The 26,247-nt window shown below is 38.2% G+C and overlaps 1 protein-coding gene across 1 annotated transcript in view; it reads left to right on the top strand.

Moving 5' to 3' along the window:
* The window catches only part of LOC113972789 (dihydropyrimidine dehydrogenase [NADP(+)]), a 260,733-nt gene that overhangs the window by 170,119 nt on the left and 64,367 nt on the right, over positions 1–26,247 (top strand). The window contains exons 16-17 of the mRNA XM_027694199.1: positions 773–892; positions 25,336–25,478. Of these exons, the coding sequence (XP_027550000.1) occupies positions 773–892; positions 25,336–25,478 (263 nt within the window). The remainder of the gene's footprint in view (positions 1–772; positions 893–25,335; positions 25,479–26,247) is intronic.

Here is a 26,247-nt window from a genome sequence, read left to right as displayed (position 1 = left end):
AACATATCACAACAGAAACTAATATGAAAATAGTTTGTTTGATCTATTTAGAATAAGCACAATGATCAAAGGTCCATGCATCTAGAATACAGCAATATATGAAGAGAACCATGTTAGACTGTTAATAATAAATTGTATATGTTTGTATGTGTTTGCCTGCACGCTCTTACTTCTGTCTTATGTTTACCATACCACTGTTAATTCCCCTATTCCTGTATTTTAGTAGTGAAAATTACATGTGTGTCCTGAGAAAACAAAAATACACCATTTGAAACTGTATTTTTTTTTCCTTAGAGGTTAAAGTACAACATGAGAGGAAGTAAGTTTGCAAGTAGGTGCATTAATCTGTCACTTAGAACTGTGGTCATTGTTTTTTTGTCACACTGTCTTCCTGCTCAGAAGCTTGCAGGAGGTGGCCCCTGTCCTGAGGTACCCTCAGGTGATGAACAACCACTTTAACAGGTTCTGGCCCACACAGCTGAAGGGCAGAGATGTGCCTGTCAGCCCCAGTGTTTTGCACATGCTGTCTTACAGCCTTTACAGCTCTTTTAACTAATACGGCCTGCTTTGAAGCTGATGCTAAATTTATCAGCCCAGGATTGGTCTTAAGGACCTTTTTGCGCATCCGCTTGCAGTTTGTTGCTTTTGCCCTTCAGCTCTTTATTTGAATTCCTAGTTATTTCGGAGTTTCACAGGTTTTCTCTTGTATTTTTTCCTCTCTTGTTCTTATACACATGATTTAACAAAAAGTGACTGACCTTTTCTTTCACAGGTGGCGCAGATGGTGTTACAGCCACCAACACTGTGTCAGGACTGATGGGACTGAAAGCAGACAGCACACCTTGGCCAGCAGTTGGTAGAGGACTGAGGACCACATATGGTGGGATGTCAGGTAGGTGTTGCCCTTTTTGATGCGTGGTGCTTCCTTGGAGGCTTTCAAAACATCAGGAGGTCCTTGTAGTGGGCTAGAATATCATGTCTGCAGTCGCACCGAGTCCTTAAAGCTCACTGCTGGTCAATGTTTCTAAGTCATGACAGATGGAACAGATTAAGTGTGAAGGCTCTTGGGTTGCCCTTTCCTTAATGGTAAAGCACTGCATCAGAATACTGTGATAGGGTCACTGGAGAGGGAAGGAAATCTCTTCCCTCGTGACCCTCGCTTTTCCTCAAATTTTTCATCCTGTCACAATTGTCAGGCCCCACGTTAGACAGAGGCTAATGAAAGGGCATCGCAGGGGGAAATATCAACAATCCAAATGCAGTATATGTTTCATAGCCCGATCTCCAGCCTTTCTCCCTCCTTCCCACTGAGTGCACCTCTTCCAGGGATGTTATTTCCTCCTCTTCACACTGTGGTAAAAATGATAGAAAGTATTACGCAAATATATGCATATTTTTGTAGCCTGTTCCTCAAGATATACAATAATATCTTGTGTAGGCCATGCTTTCAAGTCCTGCTTCACAGTTAAATTTTCAAACCAGCAGCAAAACTTTTACACTCCAGTTCAGTGCCTGTGCACACTAATGTATTAATCTATTGACCCTGTGCGCTCTGTTGCTGTGACAACACGAACTTGGCCCTGCAAAGACAATACTGTGAGCTTCTTGACTTTACTGGTATGGAGATTAGTCTCCTTGGTGATAGAGGTAGCAGTAAATATACATAACAGAAGTAATAGCGTCCTCCTGATTGAGTCAAATGCTATTCTAGCAGACCCATTTCCTACCTCACCCCAAAAACGTAATTGGAGGAGACTGGACAGGCAAAAAGATTCTTTATTTTAGGTGACTGGTGTTACCCTTAGAGAACCATAAGAAATGTAGCAAAAGATAACTTTTAAACAAACTTTAATTCAGATGAGTGTATTCCGTGGCAGATTGTGTTATTGCCTTAGATAACTACATGGAATTTGAAATTTTTTAGAGAATGCTGAAAAGTAAGAAAGAGATAACGATCAGAAAAAATCATTATGCCTATCGCATAATGATTATTTCACAGTGACAGTCCAATAAGATGTTATATTTTAATATTATGCAAAATGGGAGGAAGAGGGGAACAAGAAGAGAACAGCTACAGCCCATTTCAATTTCTCTAGCCTGCCATGTTGACAGGAAAAGAATAAAGGAGGTCACAGTGGGTGCTGTGCATTAAAAATTAATAAAAGAACTATTGCAGTAGTATTTTATATAAGTAACACCATTCACATTTTCTCATTTAAGTTGCAATTTCTGAATATTCCTTCCTACCATAAGTCTGCCTAATAAAATCTATAAAATGACTGCATTATGAAAAGTGTGTCTCTTATGTCACAAATTTGAAACATATATGCAGTGTAAATTACAGTGGCACCTGCATACTCGGCTGTGAGGATGTACCAGCATTTCTCTGGTTTATAATACTAAGTGGACCTGAAGAAAAGTTCTTTCTTTATTTTGTTTATATATATGTGTATGTATAAATTTATTTTTTCCTGAAGTTTTACATGTATGAGAGGAGAGAGAAAATGACATTTTTAGAATGCACCACTGCCTATAACGCAAATCTGGTTATTTAAAAAATATGAAAAATGCTGCAAGTGCTGTCAATTTACTATGTTTTGAAAGAGCATAATGTAACAGACAAATATATAAATGTTTCTTGCTTAGTTGTCATCACTAGGTCCCAATCACACAACCCCTTGCACAAAAGAAAACCACAGAGCCAATAAAGTCAATTGACTTGGCAGCGCCTTGTAGTACGTTCTGCTCTGTGGCCAGCTATAGCAGTATACAAATCTACAAAAGTAGGAAAGCAATTTTAAATCAAGAGAGCTAGCATGCTTACAAAACGTGGGAGAGCATGTCATCTCATCAGAGCAAGGGGCAGAGTGGCCATACTTCTGTTCCCAGCTGTGCTATGCCTGAGACGTGTGGCCTGCAGCCAGACACTTGACCTTTCCGTGCTTTATTTCTCCTGTCTGTGGAATGGCAGTAACATCACTTACATGCCTACAGGCTTGTTGGGAAGTGCTCTGTGGTCTTGGCATGAAAGACGCTTCATAGCGTGAAGTATTGGGTTTCTATTTTGATGTGCGTAAACTTCTTGTTTTATTTTATTATCTGATAGAGTCAGTAAGTTTTTGTTGTTTTTTTCAAATAATGCCTCTCAAGAGAGAATTCATTTTTAAGTGAAAGTCAGCGCTGTTATAGAAACAATGTCTAGTTCATTTTCAGTGTGTTTTACCAAAGCACAGCTGTTTTATTGTGTTCTGTGATGCACAAACCTAGAGCAGATACAGTGCATTGCCAAGCTGGGTTGGGCTTTCTGGATTTTTCCATGTGCACAGATTCTGGACTAGCGGTGATGCTCACATGGCACAGAGGTACAGTGAGTGAGGCAGGACCCCCTGACACCACACTTACGGTGCTGTGTGACCATGGGTGGGTGAGGTGGGAGCTGGCCCCAGCCCTGTGGAGGTCTCAGCACAAGGTCCCCTTAGTCAGGTGTGCTGGTGAGGTGTGAAATGTACCTTGGCTCAGTGCTGGTGACCCAACATTGTCTAGCTGGAATGGAATTGCTTGCAATGGACTATTTCTGGAGTGCTGGTTTAAACTGGATTTTAGATCAGTCTGAGCTTGCTTATCTTTTTCCCTTCCTTTTTGCACATAAATCATAGGAAACTCTCTCTGCCCCCAGCAGCATTACCTGCCAGTTATAAGGGTGTTGTGTCTGGAGGGGTGCTTGTGCTTCAGAGAGCAAAAATCCAAAACTGCAGCAGGGACGCTTTCCTTCCTTGGTGTCACATAGAGAAACGTGCCCTGTCCCGGCCCTCTGTCTTTCCCTTTGCTCCCAAGAGCCTGGGTGGAGGTGTGGTGTGCGTGAGGAGGTGGCCCCCAGACGCTGGAGATGAGCCACCACAGCCCAGAACAGCAGCCCCTCACACCCCGAGATGAGGCCACAGGCCAGCAGACAGAGGCAGGGGCTAGCCTGTGGCAATGACAGGGTCGTGTAGAAGGAAGTTGGTCTCTTAAAGGACCAACATTCTTCAGGAGTTTATAAATTCACTGTGTCCTCATGTTTCATAGTACAGTGCAAGTTTTCTTCTCCAGGTGAGTGCAAACTCCTCCAAGTTCGATGAAGGTTTCTGACAAAGCAGATAATGAAGATGTGTTAATGCCCTGGCCTAACAGCAACCTGACATTTTGACTTACAGGCTTTGCTGTCCTCCAGGGTTTAAAATTGTGCTCCTACCTGGCCATGTACTGAAAAAATATGTTCCATATAAAATTTCCCCTCAGCCTCCTCTTCCCTCCTCTTCTCTGCCTCATGCAGAAGTAACTATATGCAGGAAGTTCATCCTTCATTTTTCTAGATAAGAGAGACATTGAAGCAGAATTTTTTTTTATAATTCCTTTTGAATTACTAAATTACAGGTAGTTTCCTATGGTTTGTCTAGTATACATAAAAATAATAATAATAAAAAAGTTTATTAACGTCATTGCCAAATCCTGAGATGTTTTAAAAATAGACTTGTGCCTCTGGTTTTTTAAAACGTTTTTTAAAAAATCTTTCAAAGAAGGAGAGACTTAATGAGATTACTTTGAAACCCCCATTTAGTTTCAAGTTGTCACAGTTGGTGTTTTCTTGCCAGCCAGTGCTCAGGCAGTGACCTTCCTGTTTTGATCTAATTTGATCAGCTGACAGTTGCTAAGCTGCAAGAGGCATCACTCTATCCTCCGTCCTACCCTCCTGTTTCTTGGGTGGTTTTGACAAGGGAGGATCCCAGTATCCCAGGTGGATGTTTGACCACTAGACTGTAGGATTAGTCTCTCTCTCTTCTCCACTTCCTTGCAAATATTGAATTATTAATACAAAGGGAAACAGCTCTCACAGGATACACACTCATACTAGCACAGCCTGCTGACCTGCACATGAGCCTGACCTGTGAGGGCCAGGTTTAAATCCCAGGTGTGAGCCCAGGTCCCCCCTCAGTCCCCTGGATTCAAAGTTTACCCTCTAACTATTTAGCATGGTAAAATATTTCAGGTTTTTCTTCTCATTTTACCTCTATCTCGGTGCCAAAAATTATTTGCAAGAAAAATTTCACTTTAATTTTGACAAATTGTTGTTTTCTAAAGAAAAGTGATTTCCAATTGGCACTATGAAGCCCCAGATGAGCCCAAGGGCTATGGTAGCCCTGTGGACTCCTGTGGCCTCGTTACCTGAGAGGACATTGTGCTTACAGGATCCCAGTCTTCATCTCTTTTTTAAATGAATTTACAGGAACTGCCCATTACTCAAAAAGTGGAAACGTCCTAATGAAGTCTACAAAATATGGTTAAGGAAATAAGCCCTTATGATGAAAGAAAAATACTAAAATTGAGATATGTTTTCCAAACTGTATAACTATCATATGTGTTTGCAGGATTAGAGACACAGTTTGATTTCCATTAAGAAGCTTTTACAATGGATCTAGCAATTTTTCAAGTCTGAGAATGTGGAACACATGAGATTTTATCCTGAGTTCTACCTATACATGTGTAATGAAGAGCATTTGTTTCTTAATAAGAAGCTAATGCTGTAGTTTTTTTCCTCACAGGGAATAGTGACCTCTGGCTCTAAAATATATATTTTAGTTTGTATAAATTATTGTGAAAATGCGTATTCTATAGATACCAGAATAAGATGCCAGGCTTCCCAGAGAAATATTAATATACTGTCAGCAGCTGCATGCTTCCCTAAGATTTCTTTCCTTTAAATGTATTTTAAAATTTAAAAAAAAAGGGTTTTTTGTGAGCTTTCATACTGTGCTTCCATATTCCCGATGTGTTTTATAAAACACATCACATTGCAGCACAATAAGATATTTATTGCAGGCAAAATAGAGCAGAGCTTCTGTTTGAATTTCCATGGTTTTTTGTTCTTTGTCATCTGTTTGTTTCTTTGTTTTTGTCTGGAAGCCAAATCCTTAGGGGATAAATTTGTAAAAATATACACTGGACTTAGCAAAAAACTTAGGTTAAAAGCAAATCTCTCTACGGTGCACTCACTGTGTATTCTTTTAATGCTTTGTTGTGAAAATATTGCAGTATTTTACAGTAGCAGTTCAAATACCTCATGTCTGCGTGCTGTTATTGCTTTGTCCAATTATTACATTCTGTAGTATTTTGGCATTATTTGCACAAATATATCGTACAACATGATTGAGAACGTGTATGTTTTCTAGAAAAAGAGAGACTCAGAAATCTGTGTGTTATAACTTCATAGCTGCTCACAAGGGATGTCAGAAGGAATATATCTAAATAGCTGATTTAGTCATTAAATGCAGGAATGTAGAATTGCTGGAAACCAGCCGAGGCAGATAATTTTAGTTACTTTTGAAGTAAGTTGGTGGAGCTGTGTGTTTTTACTGAAAATACCGCTGTCCGACAGTAATCGTGATGGTTGAGGGAATGTTTTTCAGGAGTAAATTCATTAAATTAAAACGTATATTGACATTATTAATAGAGGCATATATTCTAATCTAAAATGCATGAACTATATTGAAAAAGAAAAAGTTTCAGTTGTAATAATAAGGGCTGCCTTTTAATTTTAATTCTGTGACACATCATTAAAAGTGAAAAAAACAACCAAGAGCATTCACTTTCCTAATCACAGTTCTATCAGTGACAGTGCAGTGTGGATTTTGGTCAATAGAAATGAATGAAAAGCAGCCCATCACTGGAAACAAAACAAAATGTATGTATGCATAGGCACTTCTGTTTAGTATAAATATTTACTGAGAGTTAAAGACTATTTACATTAACATATATTTATAAAACAGTGTGGAAAGGGGTGAAAAACAAATATATGCCATAGTACAATTTTAATTTTGTTTTATTATTCCTGTTCAATGTAGCTCAGCCATTAAAAGCCCTTATTTGCATATATTATGTCAGGATTCACAAAGAGTCCTCTGTTTTCCGTCGTGTCCTTGCAGCAGTCTGATTTCTCTTAGTGTACTGCCGTCACTGGTCTGTGCAGGAGAGATCAGAGCCCTAATAATAGATTTTTGACAGGGAGCTCGCCTGCTACCTGCCCTACACAAATCCTCACTGTTCATGTTTGCTTCATGGCAACAAAGCAGACAGAAGGAAAATGCCAAGTGCTGAGTTTGAGGTACAGCCCTGCCATAGCTTGACATTTCAGCAGAATAGCAGTTTATGAGATGCATAATTTTTCATCTGGGACTCAGCTGCCATTTTCATAGAAGCTTGCAGCTCATCGACTGACTGGAAGTAGGGCAAAGGTTTACAGCATAGATCAAGGTCTATGTCCTTCCCATAGCTATTTAAAAATAAGTATTATTCTCCAGATAAGGTCAGGGAACTAAGCATATTTTTTCCACTTTTAATATTTTTTAGCCAATTTCATTCCCACAAAGAAAACACTTCACACTTTTAGCACCGGTGCCATTTGTAGTCGATTAAAAATGATCATAATTGATTTCATTCATCAAAAGATTAAATGAGTCCTGGTAAAAGAATGAAGGAGGAGTCTCGACACAGAGCATTTGAACAAAGCTGTGTTTTCACCTCCTCTTACTTTGAAAAAGATCATTCCAAGCTTGAAATGAATGAAAAGTCTTTACTCCTTAAGTGTAATTGGTTTGTGGTTTATTATTGTTACAGATTGGATTTAAATTTTCACATTCATGCACGTGTACTTGGGAAACAAATGCAGTGTAGGTACATGTAAGTGAGTGTTTAATTTAGAATTACACATCTCTGTGAGCTTCAGTAACAGTTCACCATGTCAGAGCCTCATATAGAACAATGGTACAGTACATTGGATTAATTAAAGAAGCCTTGCAGAGAACTGAATTCTCAGTATGTCAAGATTTCAATTTTATGTTAAATATTTTCTAAAGGCCAGGCCCTTAAATCTCAGGGGCTGTACCAAGCAGTGAGCTGTGAATTTAACCATAGGCTAACTGCTAATGATAAGGAAAAGAGTCCAAGTTGAGGCAGCTGTAATACAGTCATTGGATTAGGCTATCAATCACTCGGTTCCCTGAGGAACAGGCAAAGACGACAAAACAGTGAAAAGGGAAATTAGGAAGGGAGGGCATGACTAGAATGAGATTCTTCACCAAATGTATCTGTTAGTTGGCTGAATCCCCCAAGCATCAGACAGAAATGTCCAGCATTGCTCTCAGACTAAAAGCCAAGTATTTGTTCCAAAGTCGTAGAAAACCATCAAATCATCATTAACTGTTGCTGGTCTGTGCAGGGTTTTAGAAATGCAATTAGCTATATTCTCCTGTTTTAGTAGCCTGTAATTGCTTTAATCTCTAAACTTCTGCTGTTGAACACTCTGGATTTACTGTTTACATCAAAGCTCATATAGAATATGTACAGTTGAAATAATTAATTTCACAGATGAGTGGAGTTTTTTTAATACATAGATAACTGTTAATCTATCGAGTCTAAGTCATGGCAACCAAAGGCGCGTGTCAGACGGTGATTCAGATAAAATCATAAATTCTTCTCAGACATGATATGGTAAAAATAAGAGAGAATGATTGTGGCCTAGGTTGCCCAAGCATGAGTGAAAGAATGTGCAGTTTTATTCTGGGTGCAGGTAGGTAAAATGGGAAATCTCTTCATATGGTATGGCTTAACACGATTAAGTAATGAGTGCTCTCATAGTTAGCATCTTAGAGCCATGATCTGATTAACGAAAAATGAAAATGAATCTAGAAGGTAAAATATATTACAGAGCATTTTAAAGCAGTTTGGTGGAGCAGGGGCTCCTATTTAAGCCTGCTTACAGTAATGGGTGTAGCTCGATGTACCACAGGCAAAGTATGACCTGATAAGGAGATGTAAGTCAGTCAAGAACGGAAAATTTTTCCTTCTGGTAATATCGGCAAGATTGAACCCATTGGTGTGTTCTTTGTCAGCATGAGTTGATTGTCTTCCTGTGTCTGCCAGGTCTGCAGGAAAAGGTATCTCTTTCTCTTATGGTCACCTCTTCTAATTTTAAGCAAATGCTCACAAAAAAAATCTCAGAATATTTTTGTGTCATGTCTTTTGGAGATTATTGTGTTGAAAACTGATATATTTTGTCATAAGAAAATTACTACAATTAATTTTGGAGGATATTTAAATATAACTACTTCAATTATCTTATAAATTATTTATTTATGAAGTACTTGGCATTTAAGTACTTTTCAGTTTATTCTAACACAGGAATGAAAATACTATCAAGAATTTCAAATAGACATTAATTAAAATAATAAAAATCGAGAAAAGCTGTGGTGAAGTTTACTGCTAGGTTTGTTTTCCATTAAGTCTCAGCAGCTCTCACAATCTGATTTTGCTCACCTTTCTCCCTGGATAATCACGGTGAAGTGAAATGTCTTTTGACTTGGAAATGCAGCTGTAATGGGGTCTAGAGACTGTGGTGACATGCAGTATAACTCTCCAGCCTTTCATACAACTGAAAAGCTGTTACTCACTACAAAAGTGTTTCTGAACTGTGAGAACTGTGTACCTTATTGTATCCCAGCAGCTGCTCAGTGACTGGTTAGAAGGGTCACTCTGTCACTGACCAGTCTCTGGCGATCACTCAAGTTAGAGTTGGGCCAAGTGGATAAGCTCAGAGGAAAGGCCTGACAAAGGAAATGGTCCCAATTCTTGTGAATACATGTCAGTGTTACAAGCTCCCCGTTGTTGATCGTTCATGGCCCATAATTATCCTTTCTGCTGACTTGCTATTCCGTACCCGAATCAACAGCAGGGCTTGTGGTACAAGTGGTACTTGAGAGTGATCAATGAGGCAACTGTCTTCTGTGGAAATGATGAACTGTACTTGTCACTCAGAACAGAAGTTCTAAATATAATTCTCCCCCCCAAAAAAAGGAATCTGGCATAGATTGTAAACAATTCTGGTTAACAATTGTATCAGCAGAGGTTAAAACCCCTGAGTTTGACCTGGTAAGTCTTAAGCATGTTTATTCTTTTCTATATCTTACTTTGCATATTGATTTGCTCTGGTCACCAAGTGGTATATATTGTCTGTAGAGCCCACTATATTCAGTGGAGGGCATAATCTCATTTTACCTGAAGAAACATGTTTTTACATTTTTGAAAAAAAATTGCAACACATTTACACATCAAAATACAAGCTAACAAATAAATACAAAAATTACTTCTTATGTAACATTTACTAGCCTGGAGCTTCCTCCTGTTCTTCCTTCTCTCTGTGGGACAGCTGTGCTTGCAGGGTAGGCCGACTAACTACTGTTTTCTGTCATCACTGTGGGAATATTACCACTGCTGACAAAACACCCCGACTTCTGTATTGCGTGCTAGCTCCTCCATCTGGTTCAGTAGCTTTGGTATCTGTAATAGTTTAGGCATCTTTCTGAGGATGTTGGGGCTCTTATCATTCTCACTACCTATAAAACACTAGATTGATGTGTTCTAGAAATGAGTCAAAAAGTGGCTTGAAGAGAGTTCAAATTACATGAAAGTGTGCTTGCTGTGATTAATCCTGTTGCAGGATATTTTGACAATCAGATATGAGGGTTTAGGAAAAAAAATTCTTGGAACAACTTTAAACCCAAGGCATTGGTTTACACCTTGCAGCACCAAAAGGATGTACTTACACCATTACTGCTGCTGTCCCACTTCCATATAGGAATAGCCTTTGAAAATTCTACCACTGGTTAGCTATGATTTATTATGAACCCACAGGGAATACATCTTTTTTCACCTAAATCCTGCTAACATTCTGTATTTTTTAGTATCCTGCTCAAATAAGGAATAAATCCTAATGCCAACTTCACACATAAAATACAGAAGACAAAACAGAGCAGATTTGTTTAACTGGGTAGATCCTGGGTTTGTATTTCACTGGGCATCACATCATCCCTGGTGAATTATTGCCAAAGGCATTTATAAAAGTACTTCACAACCATCAGAATATTTTTTTATCTTTCAAAAGAATGCATCTAATATATAGTAGTCAGCTAAGGGATCTGCAGTTTAGCGTGCCTTTTCATGCAAGCACACCATTGTATAGAATGAGCTATACAAATGTCCTGCTCACACTCAGGATGTACAAACATATCCTACAAAATCTTTTAGGGAACCTGCTGTAGGAATTGAGTTTTCCAATTTATAATCAATTTGCAGTTTGTGCATTGTTGGGTAATTGAAATTGTCTGCCCTATTAACATGCACTGTATAACCCCCTTTACTAAGTTCTATTTAAATCCCAAATGACACTCGTAGTCAGGGATTGAACCACTGTTATTTGGGTTAAGTGAGAGCCAAGGAAGAACTGTTGAGCACAGTGTCCCACTGTTTCAGAATGAGAAATATATTGCAAATATATAGAGAGGATGTTTTTGATGACATGAGGTCTGTCCATAGAATATGTGGTACCACACTTGACTCAGCACTGAGGCAATACTGATACTGTGAAGAACTTTGTTACTGGCAGCTCAAAATAAGGAGAAAGCCGAGGGGGTTTGTGCAAGCAGGCATGTCAATGATGATGCAGTTAATTGTGCTACGGTTGCGTCTGTCCATTCATAAATGTTTCATAGCCCTATTGAGTGACCTGTTGGTTTTCAAAGGAATATATGGTTACTCCGGTCCATATTTTGGCTGGGCAGCGCTCATCTGCCATGTCAGCAGCCCATCTATTTGTATACCCCAAACTTGGCAATATTTTCACCAATTTTTGCATATATGCCCACTCAAGAGCTGCTTAGCTTTTAATAATGAATACTCAGAGAAATCTTCTCGTTCTAGGCCCTGATAAACTGTGTACATCGGGAGAACTTGCAGAGAAGGTATTGCCAAATAATGCTTTTAACAGTCTGGGTTATTTTGGTATAAATTGAGCAGCTTCTTCCGAACTTACTGAAGGTGGGATTTGAAGAATTCAGACCTCCAAAGAGGATCTGGTGGCAACTTGTTTTCCTCAAGAGATATTTTGGAGAAATCTGCTGTGTGGTACATTCTGGTTTATTGGTATAATGAAGAGATTGCTTGCATCTTTGTTGTTTATAAAAACACTAGAGGATCAGTTCTTAGTAGGTATCCAGAGAGGAGGTAAATCCTGACAAAAGTAGGGAAGTTATCCAAAGACTTGATCCATCTTGTTGATGGGAATTTTAGGATGAAGTTCTTTCCTACATGGGGCAGGCACACAGATTTCTTTCTGATGTGTTTCTTTTTTTTCAGCTTACTATTTACAGCTCTGAGGACATCCTTAGCTTACTGTTAAAAGTCAGATAGTGTGGAGTGGTAAAAGGGTCTTAAAAAAAAAAAAATTGTCACTCTTACACTCTCTTTTCCAAACTTGGGCTTTTTCCAGTGCTATTTCCAAGGTCCTTTTCTATTTCTTTCTGTTTCTTACAAATGAGACTCACTGATCTGAAGGCTTGCTGGGCACAGAAGGTGGACAGCAGTGGTGCTCTCTTCTGCTAATGCTACCTGCATTGCCTTCCTGAGCTGCCATTACTACCACAGTACGTCTGTGTCCGAGATCCCTCTGGGGCTGTCCCCAGAGAGGCCAAGGACATGCTAAGATACATACAACAGATGTGCTAACCAAGTACAGCTGAGGGTCAGGCACTTCACTGGGAGACTCTAAGCTTCTACCTCATCACTGTAAGAAGTCAGGCATTCTCAGAGGTGACTTCCTCTCTCGCTCCATTGACTGCATCAGAAATTGGAGGTTAGTGTATTCATTACATAGGTACTAGTGTTAAATGCCTAAGACAGTGTGTGCCTACATTTTGTGCTGAAATTCCAGTGGTTAGGCAAGTAAACGATGCAGGCTTTAGTGGTGCAGCCGAGATTTCTCTTTTTGAAAGCACGGGTGTATATTATTTTATCCCAGTCCATTTTGTAATCTGATGACACAGGAGAAAGTGATATTTTTAAACTTGACATTAAAATAACTTCCAATCAGTTGATGTAAAGCATCTGGTGTTTTCCTGTGTTTTAATAAGCCCTAATAACAGCATTGCAATACCTTAATGCCGTTTCTCATATTCTTGTTACAGTAGGTATATGACACACATCTTCTGGTGTAAAAAGCTCAAAACAAATTTCAGCAATTTAATCTCAGTGTTAGAAAAAGGATCATAGCAGCTGCTATAATATTTTGTATTTATGCTAGTTTTTGTAAAGATTCATGACATGCTCCCTGGAAGCTAAATATTGACAAGCATGCTTTGGCAAGCAAGATCAAGCTTGGTGAGTTAGCACAGCTCAAGTCTCTGCATTGACACAGTAACCCAAGTCTGAAAACTATTATCCTACACCATTTATTTTGGCTTTATAGGTGATACTGTCCACTTGAATTAGGGATTTCTGCTGTATTTTTAATACTGTAACTGTGGATTCATATTTGATTTAGGACTCAATACATACAAGGTTGGTTGTACATCTATGTTTGATGACATCTTCAGTAGTGTATTGTGTATAGAATTACACATGACAGCATAAAACCTTCATGATTTGAAACCTACAAGCCAGAAGTAAACATTGAGTATAAAATAATTTTAAAATCACATTTGTCTTTTAAACTGTAAAACATATCATGTCCTAAAACTGTGAGTCTATGAAAGCTATTGATCAAAAGTGAAGTTTGGGCATGTATTCATTACGGGAAGTAATTTAGGAGATTAATTTTTATTTGTGTTCTGCAGGTAAAAAGAAAAATCCACTTCTTTACTAATTGTAGGTGCACTGTGTTTATAATGCTTGCAGTTTACTTTTTGAAGTTCTGAGTCAAGAACTTAAGCCTATTTGGGCTTCTAGTAAATTTGGCGTATACACTAAATTGATTACCAGATGCATTGTGCAACATATGGCATTGTACAGCCTTTGTGTGCTTCATAGTATTTTCTTAAATTACCAGCATTTGTTTTGATTCCAAAAATGCACTTGTCTCGGCTCTCTAGCGCTTTGGACTTAAATGCTGGCTTTTCAGTGCTGAACAGATGTGTTAGAGTTTCACATGGAACATTTATGCTTTTGTGAGTCTTCCTCTTTGAGTTTTCCATACGCAGTATTATGTCAGTGATGGCTCATGCAAATTGGGTATCTTCATTTTCATATGTACATTGACTGAGTAAAATAACCTTCAGAATTTCTAATAATTCTGCGTGACCAAGAAAAACAAGGAAGCAAATCACTTTTCCCAAAGATACTGCCCCCAGTGTGAATCAATTCTTTCAGTATGTTTTATTTTAGATTAGAGAGAAGCAGGAAGGAAGGAGAACATAATTCCTTTGTGGATGATAGTAACAGTCAACAACAGTCCTGTATGCTTCTGTGAACACCCATATTCCCGTGCATGAGACTGTGGTGTGAATGGGCATAACAATTCATCCATGGAAACACACCAAATAAGGTGCTTGGGACATTAGTATGTAATTTACTTCTAAGAGGAGACTGCTTGAGTTGTTTTACAAAGCATACTTCTAAAGGTATCCTTTAAATTACAAACAGTTTTAGAGAAATGGGTAATAGGACATTCTGGGACAAGGGACGAGGGATTTGTGTCCAGGAGGGCCAACTCTTGCCTCTTCTGCTCAGGTGGAATTACTCTCTTGACACAGATTTCCAGGCCTCCCCTTGCACTCTTTTTTCTTCTGGGAGAGAAGAATATTATACCTTTGTAGAGCATTTGGTTATCCTCTCCCAGGAAGGCACTGTGTAAGTGCCAAATACTGCTGATGTGTGTTTAGCAGCAGCAGTGTGTGTTCTGATCAGTATTTTAAAATCAACAAATACTTTGTGAGCCCCTGGCTTTCTGTTAATTGGCCTTTACTTTGATCACTGAAGACCAACAAATGCAGTTTAGGAGTTGTGCTGCTACCATTTTTCTTCAGTGGAAGCTGAGGGGATGAGTAAGTACATAAATTAAGTCCCTTACTCACCCTCTGCGCTGCCCTCATTGGATAACAATTAAAGTGATCTGACAGAGCAATGCACTAAATTCCCTTGCATCCCCTTATGTTGCTCTGAATACATCAAACAAATTATTATTTAGGCCTATTAATGCTGTTATTTTTATTAATGCAGAAAACAGAATTATGATATGGGTGTATAATTTCTTCTTGAAATCAGCACCGAGTTGTGTGACTGGTCACAAGCAGGACTGATATAACCATGTCTTAATTAGCAACTCTCAATTATATCTCCAGTGCTAGTAAAGGCCTCCACAAATAAGGTTTGTATTTCCTCTATGCCACAAATAGTTTACACAGCATGGAAAAGCTATTGTTTTGCCTTCCATTAAGGCACCAACTCTTCAGCTTTCTGTACATTCTCAGCTAAATAAATGGCATGAAATTTCCTGTAATGGTGAAGGTTATTAAAAAGAAGGAAAAGAAGAAAAAGCTTTTCTTCAAAATTGTCATCTGTGCGCAGTTAAGGCCTCAGCTAAAGCCAAGGTATCACCTCTCTGGTGGAGTGGGGGGCCCCTTTTCATTTGTGGAAACCTAAGGATTATCTTGGAAATTTCATTACAAAAATCACAGAATATGCTGAGCTGTACAGGATCCACAAGGATCATCAAATCCAATCCTTAGCCCTGCAAAGGACTATCTGCAAGAGTCACACCATGTGCCTGAGAGTATCATCCAAATGCTTCTTGAACTCTGTCAGGCTTGGTGCTGTGACCACTGCCCTGGGGAGCCTGTTCCAGTGCCCAGCCACTCGCTGGGTGAAGAACCTTTTTCTAATATCTATCCTAAAAAATACAAAGTGTAGAGAACTAAATATTTAGAAACTTATATACCTATGAAACCATAATTATAAGAAAGTGTTCTTGTGTAATGTGCACTGCATGTCTGTGATACAGTGTTTTAATGTCTACAGTAGTTATTAGCCCAATATTTCCATTATTACCACTCTGTGAGCAGCTGTTATTCTTGAAACTGGTTGATATTTAGGAATAAAAGCAGTTTTATTACCTGTTGCCAACTTCTGAGGACCAATCTTATAACCTACTGTGCCTTCAAAGGAGTGATGATACCTCCTCTTTCTGGAACTAATCACATCTGAAGAAAGTGAAATGGTGAAAACGTGGTTTTCTCTGGAAAACTTTCATTGCATTGTAGGCTATTCTGCTACAAAATGATTTTAGTGTTTTATCTGCCAAAGGTGACAAGAGGAGAAGATAATTTTACAGGAAGAGAAATGTTTGAATATGGGCAACTAGCACTGCACAGTGGCTTGGCTCGAGGCAGTGAATTTATTTGTGAGTTGATGAAACTGTGGTCTCAATTTTTCATTGTCTGGGTGCAAAACAGTCTTGTGATAGGTTATGCTGGTTGCAAAGTCTTCACTAACCTTTCATTAGTTTATTTTGTGGGTTTATGCTCTGTCCAGACCAGCAAACAGATCTGCAATTTCAGGGAAGAAAAAGTACAAGAAAAAGAAAAGAGAACTCCCACCAAGTGTTTATCTTCTTAAGGCCACACTGTCTTGTTAGGGCCTAGACAATCTCTAATCATGCTTTTAAAGTTTTTCAAAGCAGGAAAGCTGTAAGAAAACATTACAGGGAAGTTGGCAGTAAATATTGCTCAGAGAGAACTCAAGATCTGTGGAGGTTTTGTGCTTATTTTGTGCTTATTTTGTGCCTTATTTAAATTTCTTCATCTTCATCCTGCTTCTCTCCTTTAGAGACTGATCTATAAAGGCATAGTGCCCTCTGGCTCCAGTGGGAACTACCGGAAAATGGGAGCTTCTTGTGCTTTCCTCCCAAAATAAAGCAGAGAAACTGATGCTGGCTTAACACTGGCATATAATGTAATGTCTGAGCTTGGCTTGTAGGAGCAAGTTCAGATGCTGACACTAATCTAAATGCACCAACATAAAGCTCCCAATGACTATATTTTTACTTTAGAGACCACCTTAAAGTTGGAAAACTGCTTCTCCAAAACCCTTCAGATTCTCTATTAAAATCAATAAGGCAGGTCTTGGGAGCTGAAGAATCCTCCCAAGAAACTGTTTCAGCAGGATAAAGTGAGAACCCAGATGTTCTCTAACTCATAATTTGATCACCAGATTATAACTGGCCCTGCAAAAATCACATCCCATCCAACCTTCAGTATGAACAGCTCTAGTTTTTGCTCTTGTTCACATGAATATTTGTCTGCCCAGATGCTTTTGTGTCAAACTCCAAAATAGCAAAGTGAAATTGTCAAAAGCCACCGTGCTTTGCTTCTTTTCCCAACCCTACTCTGGTAGCAGCAGCTTGCTTTCCGAATATCTCAACAGACTCTGGTATGGCCCTTCTTTCCAAATGATGATACAGCCCACCAACTTACAGACACATGCAGATCCCCATGAACAGTCAAGATAGGTAGTTTCTATTTATTGCTGAGAGGAAAAAAAGTGTCAAATAACTTCCTACTCATCCTATGGCAAGCAGAGTAGGGCTGTGTGCTTCAGCTACCTTAGGTATAGCTATCAGTTCTCCTACTCTTGGTTGTGTGAGTCTTGAGAAATGGGAAGTGTTGAAATAAATGGCTATGATACACATAGTGTTGAAATAAACATTTATTTTAACACATTGTATGTGATGAGCCATTTATTTTAACACTTTTCACTTGAAGTGTTGAAATAACAGGTTTTATCAGAGGACGTGTCATCCACTGTTTTATGTATATGTGAATATGGAAATACGTCTACTGAGTGTGCATGTATATATATACTCACACAGATTATATGGATATGTAATAATAAGATGGTAGATGTGTATGTAGACATTATTGCACAGGCAAATACAGTGTTTTCTACTCAAGTGGAGTCATTCATTTCACAAAAATTTGTATTTGTGACATTGTATCTTTAATATGTTTATATATCTATAAATAGATCTAAATATATAGATAGATAAAATAGATAAGCAAAATAAAATAGATAAATAGGACAAGGATGAACTTGAGTTGTGTAAAGGGAGAAAGAAATACTTTATCTGAGCTTTCTAGTTATCTAGACCTGGTTACTATAGTTTGCTATACTTCAAGAAGTTCTGCTTCCCTTTCTGTAATGGACTTCTTAGGCAAGTGGTTATTAAACAACATAAGGTATGCATCAGGTTTTGTAAATAATGTGAAAAGTTGTTGTACTGCATTTTTCAGTCTCTTTTTCTTTTTAATACAGTATAGGACCCTCTATTCCCTGCTCAGCAGCCGCTCACTAGTCTTCCAGTGTGTCCTTAGATGTACTAAATTGCCTTTTTGTGGTTAGAATTATCTATGTGCTAAAGTACTGGGACAGACACGTAGACATACACACACATTCTGGTAGCAGGGTCATGTTGATCATGGTAGTTGTTGTTATGGAAGTTAGGACCAGCTCAAACAAAGGCAGCGCTGCTGAGGCTGACAGGGGCATGGCTACCTTTAAACAAATCTGTAAGCTTCTGTGTAAATAGCCAGAAACATTTCCACTAACCCATTTGGGTTAAACACCTCTGTCTCTGCATTGAAATAAATGGGCCGCGAGACCTACTGTGTCATAAAGTGAAGCACTCACATCTTTTGAGGGGAAGAATTGCCCAGCAGAATTTGGCAGGAACTCATTTGTCCCTCTGTGATGGCTGCAGTGGTCTTGTCTGGTAACTGGGCCATATTTTTTAGATGGGCTGTCGCTTGGCTGTTATACTGGACCTATTCGTGTGTCTTTTCCCTTGTGTTATGTTGGGAGCATCCCTTGGGTATTAGCATTACCTTTTCACTACTGTTGTATTGTTATTTGTTTTATTAGATTAGCAGTAGCACTCTCTCAGTAAAAGGCAAGGTTTGTGGTGGCCAGGGGAGGAGTGCAGTGCCAACGGTGCCAGACCTCCTTCGACAGCACAGGGTGCACAGCTCCGCCGCTCCAGAGCAGCTGACTCAGGCTCTGAGTCACAGTGGGGAGCAAGACCGAAGCAGTCAAGGGAAAGAAAGGGCACACTGAGCCAACCCAAGAACATGTAAAGCGTGCTCTCAGACAATTTCCAGCTTCAAGTCAAACCAAAGTAGAAAGCATGAGTGAAATTAAATAATGAACGTTTGATAAATTGCAACAGAAAATGCTTTGCTTGGTTTCATGCTGATGACCAGAAGTATTGATTTTTGGTGAATCTGTAGTTTTCAGTGAGAGAATGGCTTTGTTAGGAAACATTTAACTACTTCTTGCAGCACCCACAAAACAATTTGTAATCTGTCCTCTTGATTTTTCCTACTGAAGTTTGATATGAGTGACAATTCCCCCAGGTCTTCCTGGATAAATAATATTTACTGATAAGAAAAGTTTAATTTTTCCCTCTCTCTTACTCTGATTCTAGCCTTTTTTAATTGAGAGAAGTCTCTGATGACTACTAAACATTTATTGAATGAGAACTCTGGTGATTTTATGAACTTTCAGCTGAAAGAACATAAATAATCATTCATATTAATTCAAAATGGTAAAAATAAATCCAAAAAAATACACTGATTTTTCTCTGTGATTATGGAAGTTCCACCTCTTTTTTTCTATTTGGGTACTAAATTTTTTTTAAGGAAATATGAAGCAAAATTATTGCCTCTTTTCCAGTCACAGGGTGGGACTCAAATCCGTAGGTATCCCAGACAGAATCACATGAGAAGTAAGCTTTGAAATTAAAAGGAAGTGGGCAGTACTTATGAGAGAAACTATTAACACACTATCAGTTTGTCAAGATAGCCATGATATGCTAAGAAAAATGCAGTCAGTTGATATGGTTTCAAGAGCCTGCTATAGCCGACTTAGGTAGAAATTGTTTCGAATCTGCAGAATCATTAACTTTATTCTAAAGTCTTGTGGCAGAGTCCTGACTTCTCCGTAGTCAGCAGAACCTTTGCCATTTATTTGGTAGCGTTGATGTCCCTTCACAACTTATGAATGAAACATTAGGTAGCCATTGCTTTGAAGATGTAGGTTAACTGATGCAGAGACATCCCATAAAAGGAATATTCTCTCAAATGCTCCATTTGGTAGATGAATAACTACAGGTTTTGGTTGGAAATAGCCAGAGCCCGCGTAACTAGTACATTATTGCTAGTGATTTTGGCAAATGGTTATTAATGAATAATAATGGACTGAAGGACTGACTAGACAGGGCAATTGATAAGGAACAGTGAAAAGAGTCATCTTTGGATCCTGAGAAGTGTTGAGCTGTCACCATTTAGCTGTGTCAAGGTCCATCTTGCACTTGTTTTTTGGGAATTTCCTGTATTTTTTAGTGCTCTAAACATTGTGTGTCCCATTTGCAGACCTCGTAACAGCTGTGGATAGTCTTTCTCTCTAAACACGTCTGTTCATTGAGTTTTCTTCTGCATATTAATGTGTTCTCTGGTCATTTTGAAGGATGTGTCTGCTACACTGTTTCATTAAACTGCCGCGTTATCGGGTAATTGTTTAAACATAATGCCATAGCACTATCAAAAGGAAAGGTGAACTAATGGCATTTGCAAATGTCAGGGATTATCTTAACACTTTTATTATAGTTTATAAAAAGTAGGTTCAGGGCATTCCATGGCAATTATTTCCACAGAAATTGGTTATTTAAATAAATTGCTAATTATCTGGATATGACAGTATTGAAAACCCTGCTAATGAGTTATTTGATAAGTGTAGCTTATGGTGGCCACCTACAGGTGGGAGAGAGAAAGAACGTGTGGACTAATTGCAATCGGAAGGAATGTGATGCAAGTGGATTGTGTATAACCTACATGTTTCCCTGGACTGTTTGCAAATACCAGTTATATAAAGTACTTTGATCACCAGTATTAGGCAGCATATACATTATGCAGAAAATGTCTTAACAAAGAATTATGTTTTCTGGGTTTTTTTTCCAAATCCCCAAATTTTCTTACTAGTTACTTCCTGAAGCATTGAATTGATCATCTACAATGCCTGAACTTTCCCAGACCATTTTCTTTCTGTAATGCTTTTTACCCAAGTTTGATGTTTGCTGTCATTGGCTTCTTTTGTCATTAGCTTTATTAATTGTAACAGTCAGGGCGATAACCATGTCAGTTTTCTTCCAGGAGGGGATCTACAGAGGGAGGAAAGGTGATGTTGTTCGGATTTTGGATGTTTATATTTTTTTAGCAGCACAGATTTTAGCAGTGATTTATTAATCAAAAATAATGTATCAGATTTTTTTTTTAATATTTAGACTCATTGGTTCAAATCTCATATTAATTTTGTAAAGAACTGCAGTGTAATATTATATAATGTGAATTAAAAATAATTTTACTTTACAATGCACAGAATGGGGAGAATTATGACCCAAATTCATTTTTATTCCATCTAGTAACCATAGATACAAAAATGTGGGTTTAGGTGATCTACTATCCAAATGTATGAGAGTTTGCTTTCCTTTAAAATCTGTTTCTCTTCTTGATGGAGAGTTTGATAAAGACCATTCAGACTGTTTGGATTGTTTGAAGATTCAGGCTCCATATTATCAGTCTGAAGTGATTCACTTCAGTTCTGTTAGCTGTTTTTTAATGGACCCGGATCATCTTTACTCAAAGGCCCCATTTAGAGAGCTGCTGCATATATGTGTTGAAAACTTTAAACTATCACACTAGTCCAATATATTGCAAGTGAGAATGTAGCCCAGTATTCAAGATTTCTGAGACAATTATTTTCTCCCATTGGTGGATCACTGGGATCAAGATGATCTGAATTGTTTCTGCTGGGAACTTCTAAAGCTACTGGGTTGCCTGAAGCTTAAAACCAGGCTTCTTGAAGAAGGCATCAAGTTTGGCTCTCAAGCCTCAACATAGTGAACATTTTTGGTGTTTAACAAGACTGAGTCCTCTGGGGACTCCAAGGACATATGAAGTCATAATAAAACGTGTCTTCTGGCATTGGTAAAGGGTTTCTTACTTCCTAAGGAAAAATAAACAGTCAAACAAGTAAGCAGGTAAAATATCTCTCATGAGTTTATCACAAGGGCAGCTCTGCCTACCTGTGCTGATCTGGGAGAGGCGTTTGATTGATGTATGTTCTGCTTCTCCTTCATGTTGTGTTTTGCCTATTGGATTGCTTTGACTGCAGTCTCTGATATTCTGAAAAATCTGACTTTTTATTAAAAAGAAAAGAAAATAAAGCAAAAACTCTTTGTTTTAAGGCAAGAAAAAGGTAAGGCACTTTCACATCATGTAGTATTTCACTATTTATAGCTTTGTATAGTAGCAAATATTTTTCCATGATTCATGAGATTTGAAAGAGTAGTTTTCAACGCAGAGTAGCATGTCATCTTCATGAGGTATTTTTCTTTCATTTTTGTATTTCACTCCTGTGCCTGAGATCTGGGTAAATGGACTTGGTTTATTAAATCTCATTATTTTACGGCAAGGTAAATGATAGCCATATCTAGCATCTGGTAGCAGCTGTAATGCCTCTATTAAGAGAGTACCATATCAGCAGTTTCCTCAGCTACGGGTGCTTAACTAGTGGAATTACAGGTCCCAACATGTCAAAGTATGTGGTAGATGCTTATCTTTTAGTATGTGAGCTGTCTTTCAAATGCATGCTGGATTTGGACCTCAGCTTCTTAAATACCATAGGATTTATCAGACAACATTCTGCAAATTCCCAGTACTACTTACAGGTCCTTTAAAATTTGGGATTAAATCTCCTTTATTTCAGCCTTTTAAAAACTCCTTCTCCACAGATCTCTATAATGGAATTTATTACCTTCCTATGGTACTCATACAAAAATGCAAGAAAATAGAGACTGTAGGTCAAATCAAGTGTTCATTTGCTTTCTTTTTTTTTAATTGCCTATTTTAATAGCTTGGCATCACTATTGTTTGTTTTCTTTTTTTTTTGCTTTAATCTGAAAGGTTGTTTCACCATTTCACTAGACAGTAGGATCTCTATTACAAGCAAATCACATTGTATTCTAGACCAGCTGCTTTTGTTACAGAGGGGGAAGCTTCTGAACTGTTGATCAAAAAATGTATGGGAGAATGGCTACACCTTATGTTGTGCTTGTTTTGTATGCTGTAGACTAATTAAAAAAAAAAAAAGCTAGGATGAATGGTGACACCTTAGTCAACTCTCTGATTGTCATTACAGCCATTTATTTACTCTCATCAAAAGCACTCCTGAAATGTTTTTAAATTCATTTGAGTGAATTATAAATGAATGGAATACTTTTGCAATCATACCAATTTATCACTAATTTACTAATCACCAAATGTAAGTAATAACTCATATTATGAATATCAAGTTCAGCTAGTACGAAAAAGTACCTATGTTCCATAATAAATTCTAAGTCTCATTGCCATCTCTGCTAGACTTCATGAAATCACACGCTTGATTTCTTTGGGCTGAATGAAGACCTTTCTGATTACCTGTTGTGCTGAAACCTTAAATAAACTGACATTTGCTCCTTTTCCTCTATTGGCCATTGTACAGAGACAGTCATTTAAGTGAGAAGGTGGCTAATTTAATAATACTGAAGAAAGCAACAATTATATTATGAAAATATCTTCTTGTGTAGGTATTTACTACAAGATATTATTAAGGTCAAGGGTCTATAAGGCTTTAAAACTGATTGAATGCAAATTCTAAAAGTTACATGGGGGTTAAAAGAGTATAAACATTCATGCCTCAAGGCAGATGTCAGGTTTTAACTCAAGCAGATTGGGAAGAAATTTCCCTCTAGCAGCATGATTTCAGAGTTATTAGTACCTGTATTGTTTCACCTTTCTAAAAAACAACTGCCTCATTACAGTGAGATTCTGGAGCAGCTGTGTCATTGGCTGAAAGCAATGCAGCAAGACTGATGCTTACTTCAAACCTCAATTTCAAGCACTGAATATTTGAAGAATTTCATGAACTACTGTTTTTTTATGAGATTATTTTCAGTGGTTTTGGCTGTGTAGGGTATGTTTTGGCCTGTATGCCTTCCAAAAAGCTTTATAAATAAACCCAACAGACCAAACAGCATGGTTTCCATTTTTCTTTTTTTTTTTTTCTCAAGTGTTTTTCTAAGACTGGACTATTAATTCTGTCAAAATATTTGCTCTTTGGACACTTAACAATCATCCTCTTTCACAGAATCATTCTGTTCTTTTCGAACATGTTACAACCAATCTAGCTCAAATGATGGCAAACAGTCATTAGTATCCTATGGAAAGTTCCTGCTCAACTCCAGCTCCTTTTTTGTGATATTTTCTGTTGTGGTCTTAGATTCTTTAAAGCAGTTTTAGTGAGATTTCAGATTTTTATTACTCAGGCTCTAGTTTTCATGAAAACACACCAATGGTGCATCTTGAGTTTGGCTGTCCATTTATGCACGTGAAAGTTTAGTTGCTGTTGCCTAATATAGTATCAAGGGAGGGGGGGAAAGACCTGACAGCCACAGCCAGACAGTTCCTCTGGGGGTGATATGTCTTGCCCTTCCAGTACTGTATTGTTGTTCAATGATGACATCAAATTATCCTAAAGGTTCATTAAATTAAGTAGGAATTTTAATATTCTCTACAGAAATCCCAACTAGCCAAAAAAAAAAGTAACTGAAAGTGTCAGCTATCTATGCTATCCATCATTTCATAAGCAGCATCCGTATTTTAAATACTTGCATACCATCAATAGGACGTAGCCAAGAAGACACATTGCAGACACAGTGTATTGGAGCTTTAATCATAATTCCTGTAAATATAGCAGGGAGTTTTCTGACTCAACCTCTATAAACCATTTGAAATGCAAGCCCCAGTCTTGGAGATACTACCATAAATGCATATAGTTTATTCTTTTGACTTATTATGTTGATTGTTAAAGGGGGCTTACATAAAGGATTATCTGAATTTACAAACATCCAGAGGGGAAACAAATAAAATATGAAATTTCAAGTGCAGTGAAATGGTGCTTTTAAACAACTTTTAGTTGGACATAAATAAATGAGGTTTTTACTCTTACTTGGACAACATGTTTATCTATGTTCAAAAAATCAACCTGATTCTTCATGTAGAAACATAGATCTCTTTGTCTAGTGTACTGTGTGGTAAAGTATTGCTTTCTGTCTCAGACATGTTAGTCTTTGTTTTGAGCATCAGCTAAAATGTTTGAGCTAGCTTTGCAGTGTTCATCCAAATGTTTCTGCTATTTTCTGTATTTCAGCAGAATACATAGTGCTTTACAAGTATTGATACCACTTGTAACCCACTTGGTTTCAGTTTATAAATGAATATAGCCTCTGCACCTCAGATGTTAGATCCTCGTGTTCCTACCGTGAGGGATGTGCAAGTTGCATCAGTGTCTGTTCTGACATTGCTAACAAAATGTTCTGGTTTTCTGTAGGAAATGCTATCAGGCCCATCGCCCTCCGCGCAGTGTCTGCCATAGCCCGTGCTCTCCCAGGATTTCCCATCTTAGCAACTGGAGGCATTGATTCTGCTGAAGCTGGGCTTCAGTTTCTACACAGTGGGGCTTCTGTTTTACAGGTACCTCTTCTTTCTTCGAAACGTTAAAGTTGGAATAACTGTTATTAAGATCACAATATATCTTCCTTTCAAACATTCAAATAGGGGGGGTTTTCTACCATCGAAAGGAATTTTCATGTTTTTAACTTCATGCTTCTTGCTAAGAGACATTCATTTCATATAGAGGAGGAGGAGGAGGAGGAGTTGCCAAAAGAAAACTTTGGGTGTTGCAATACCAATCTGGGAAAAGGCTGGCCATGAGTTTGTTACCACTTTTTATCTCTGGCTTCCAGGATTTAAAATTTAAACATCTCTCCCATGTCATACAAACAAGGCTGACACAAAGTTATGCTAGAGCTACCTGTTCTTTCTTTATTCTCAGGGTTTTTTTCTACAGAGCCTTCTCAAGGGGAGAGAGCTTTCAAATAGTACTACTCTGGTCTCACAGGGAGCCCATTTAAAGTAACTCCAGGCATCTGTGTCCCTTAAGCTTGTTTATTGAAACAGGAAGTGTAGAGCTGTATCTCTTGCATATGGTGCTGGCATTGCATTGAAGTGAGGTGTCAGACTGCATACAATAGTGGAGGCTGATGGGTTGTTTTGAGGTCCTGGCCAGACTGGCATGGTTAGTTAGTCCCTGTCATGGAAGGAAGCCTTGGTGGCATGGTATTATGAGCACCAGAAAATTGGCTGGAAATCAGCCCCTTACCTGCTCTGCTAGGCATGTCAGGGCACCATTGCAGCATGTATGTTAGAATGGCTGAGGAGCAGGTGGTCTTTTTTATATTAT

Source organism: Neopelma chrysocephalum, unplaced genomic scaffold, assembly GCF_003984885.1.
Source record: "Neopelma chrysocephalum unplaced genomic scaffold, ASM398488v2 Primary Assembly neopelma1_97, whole genome shotgun sequence".
Taxonomy (NCBI): Eukaryota; Metazoa; Chordata; class Aves; order Passeriformes; family Pipridae; genus Neopelma; species Neopelma chrysocephalum.
The sequence above is the reverse complement of the archived record's forward strand: the minus strand, read 5'-3'. Positions and strand labels throughout refer to the sequence as shown.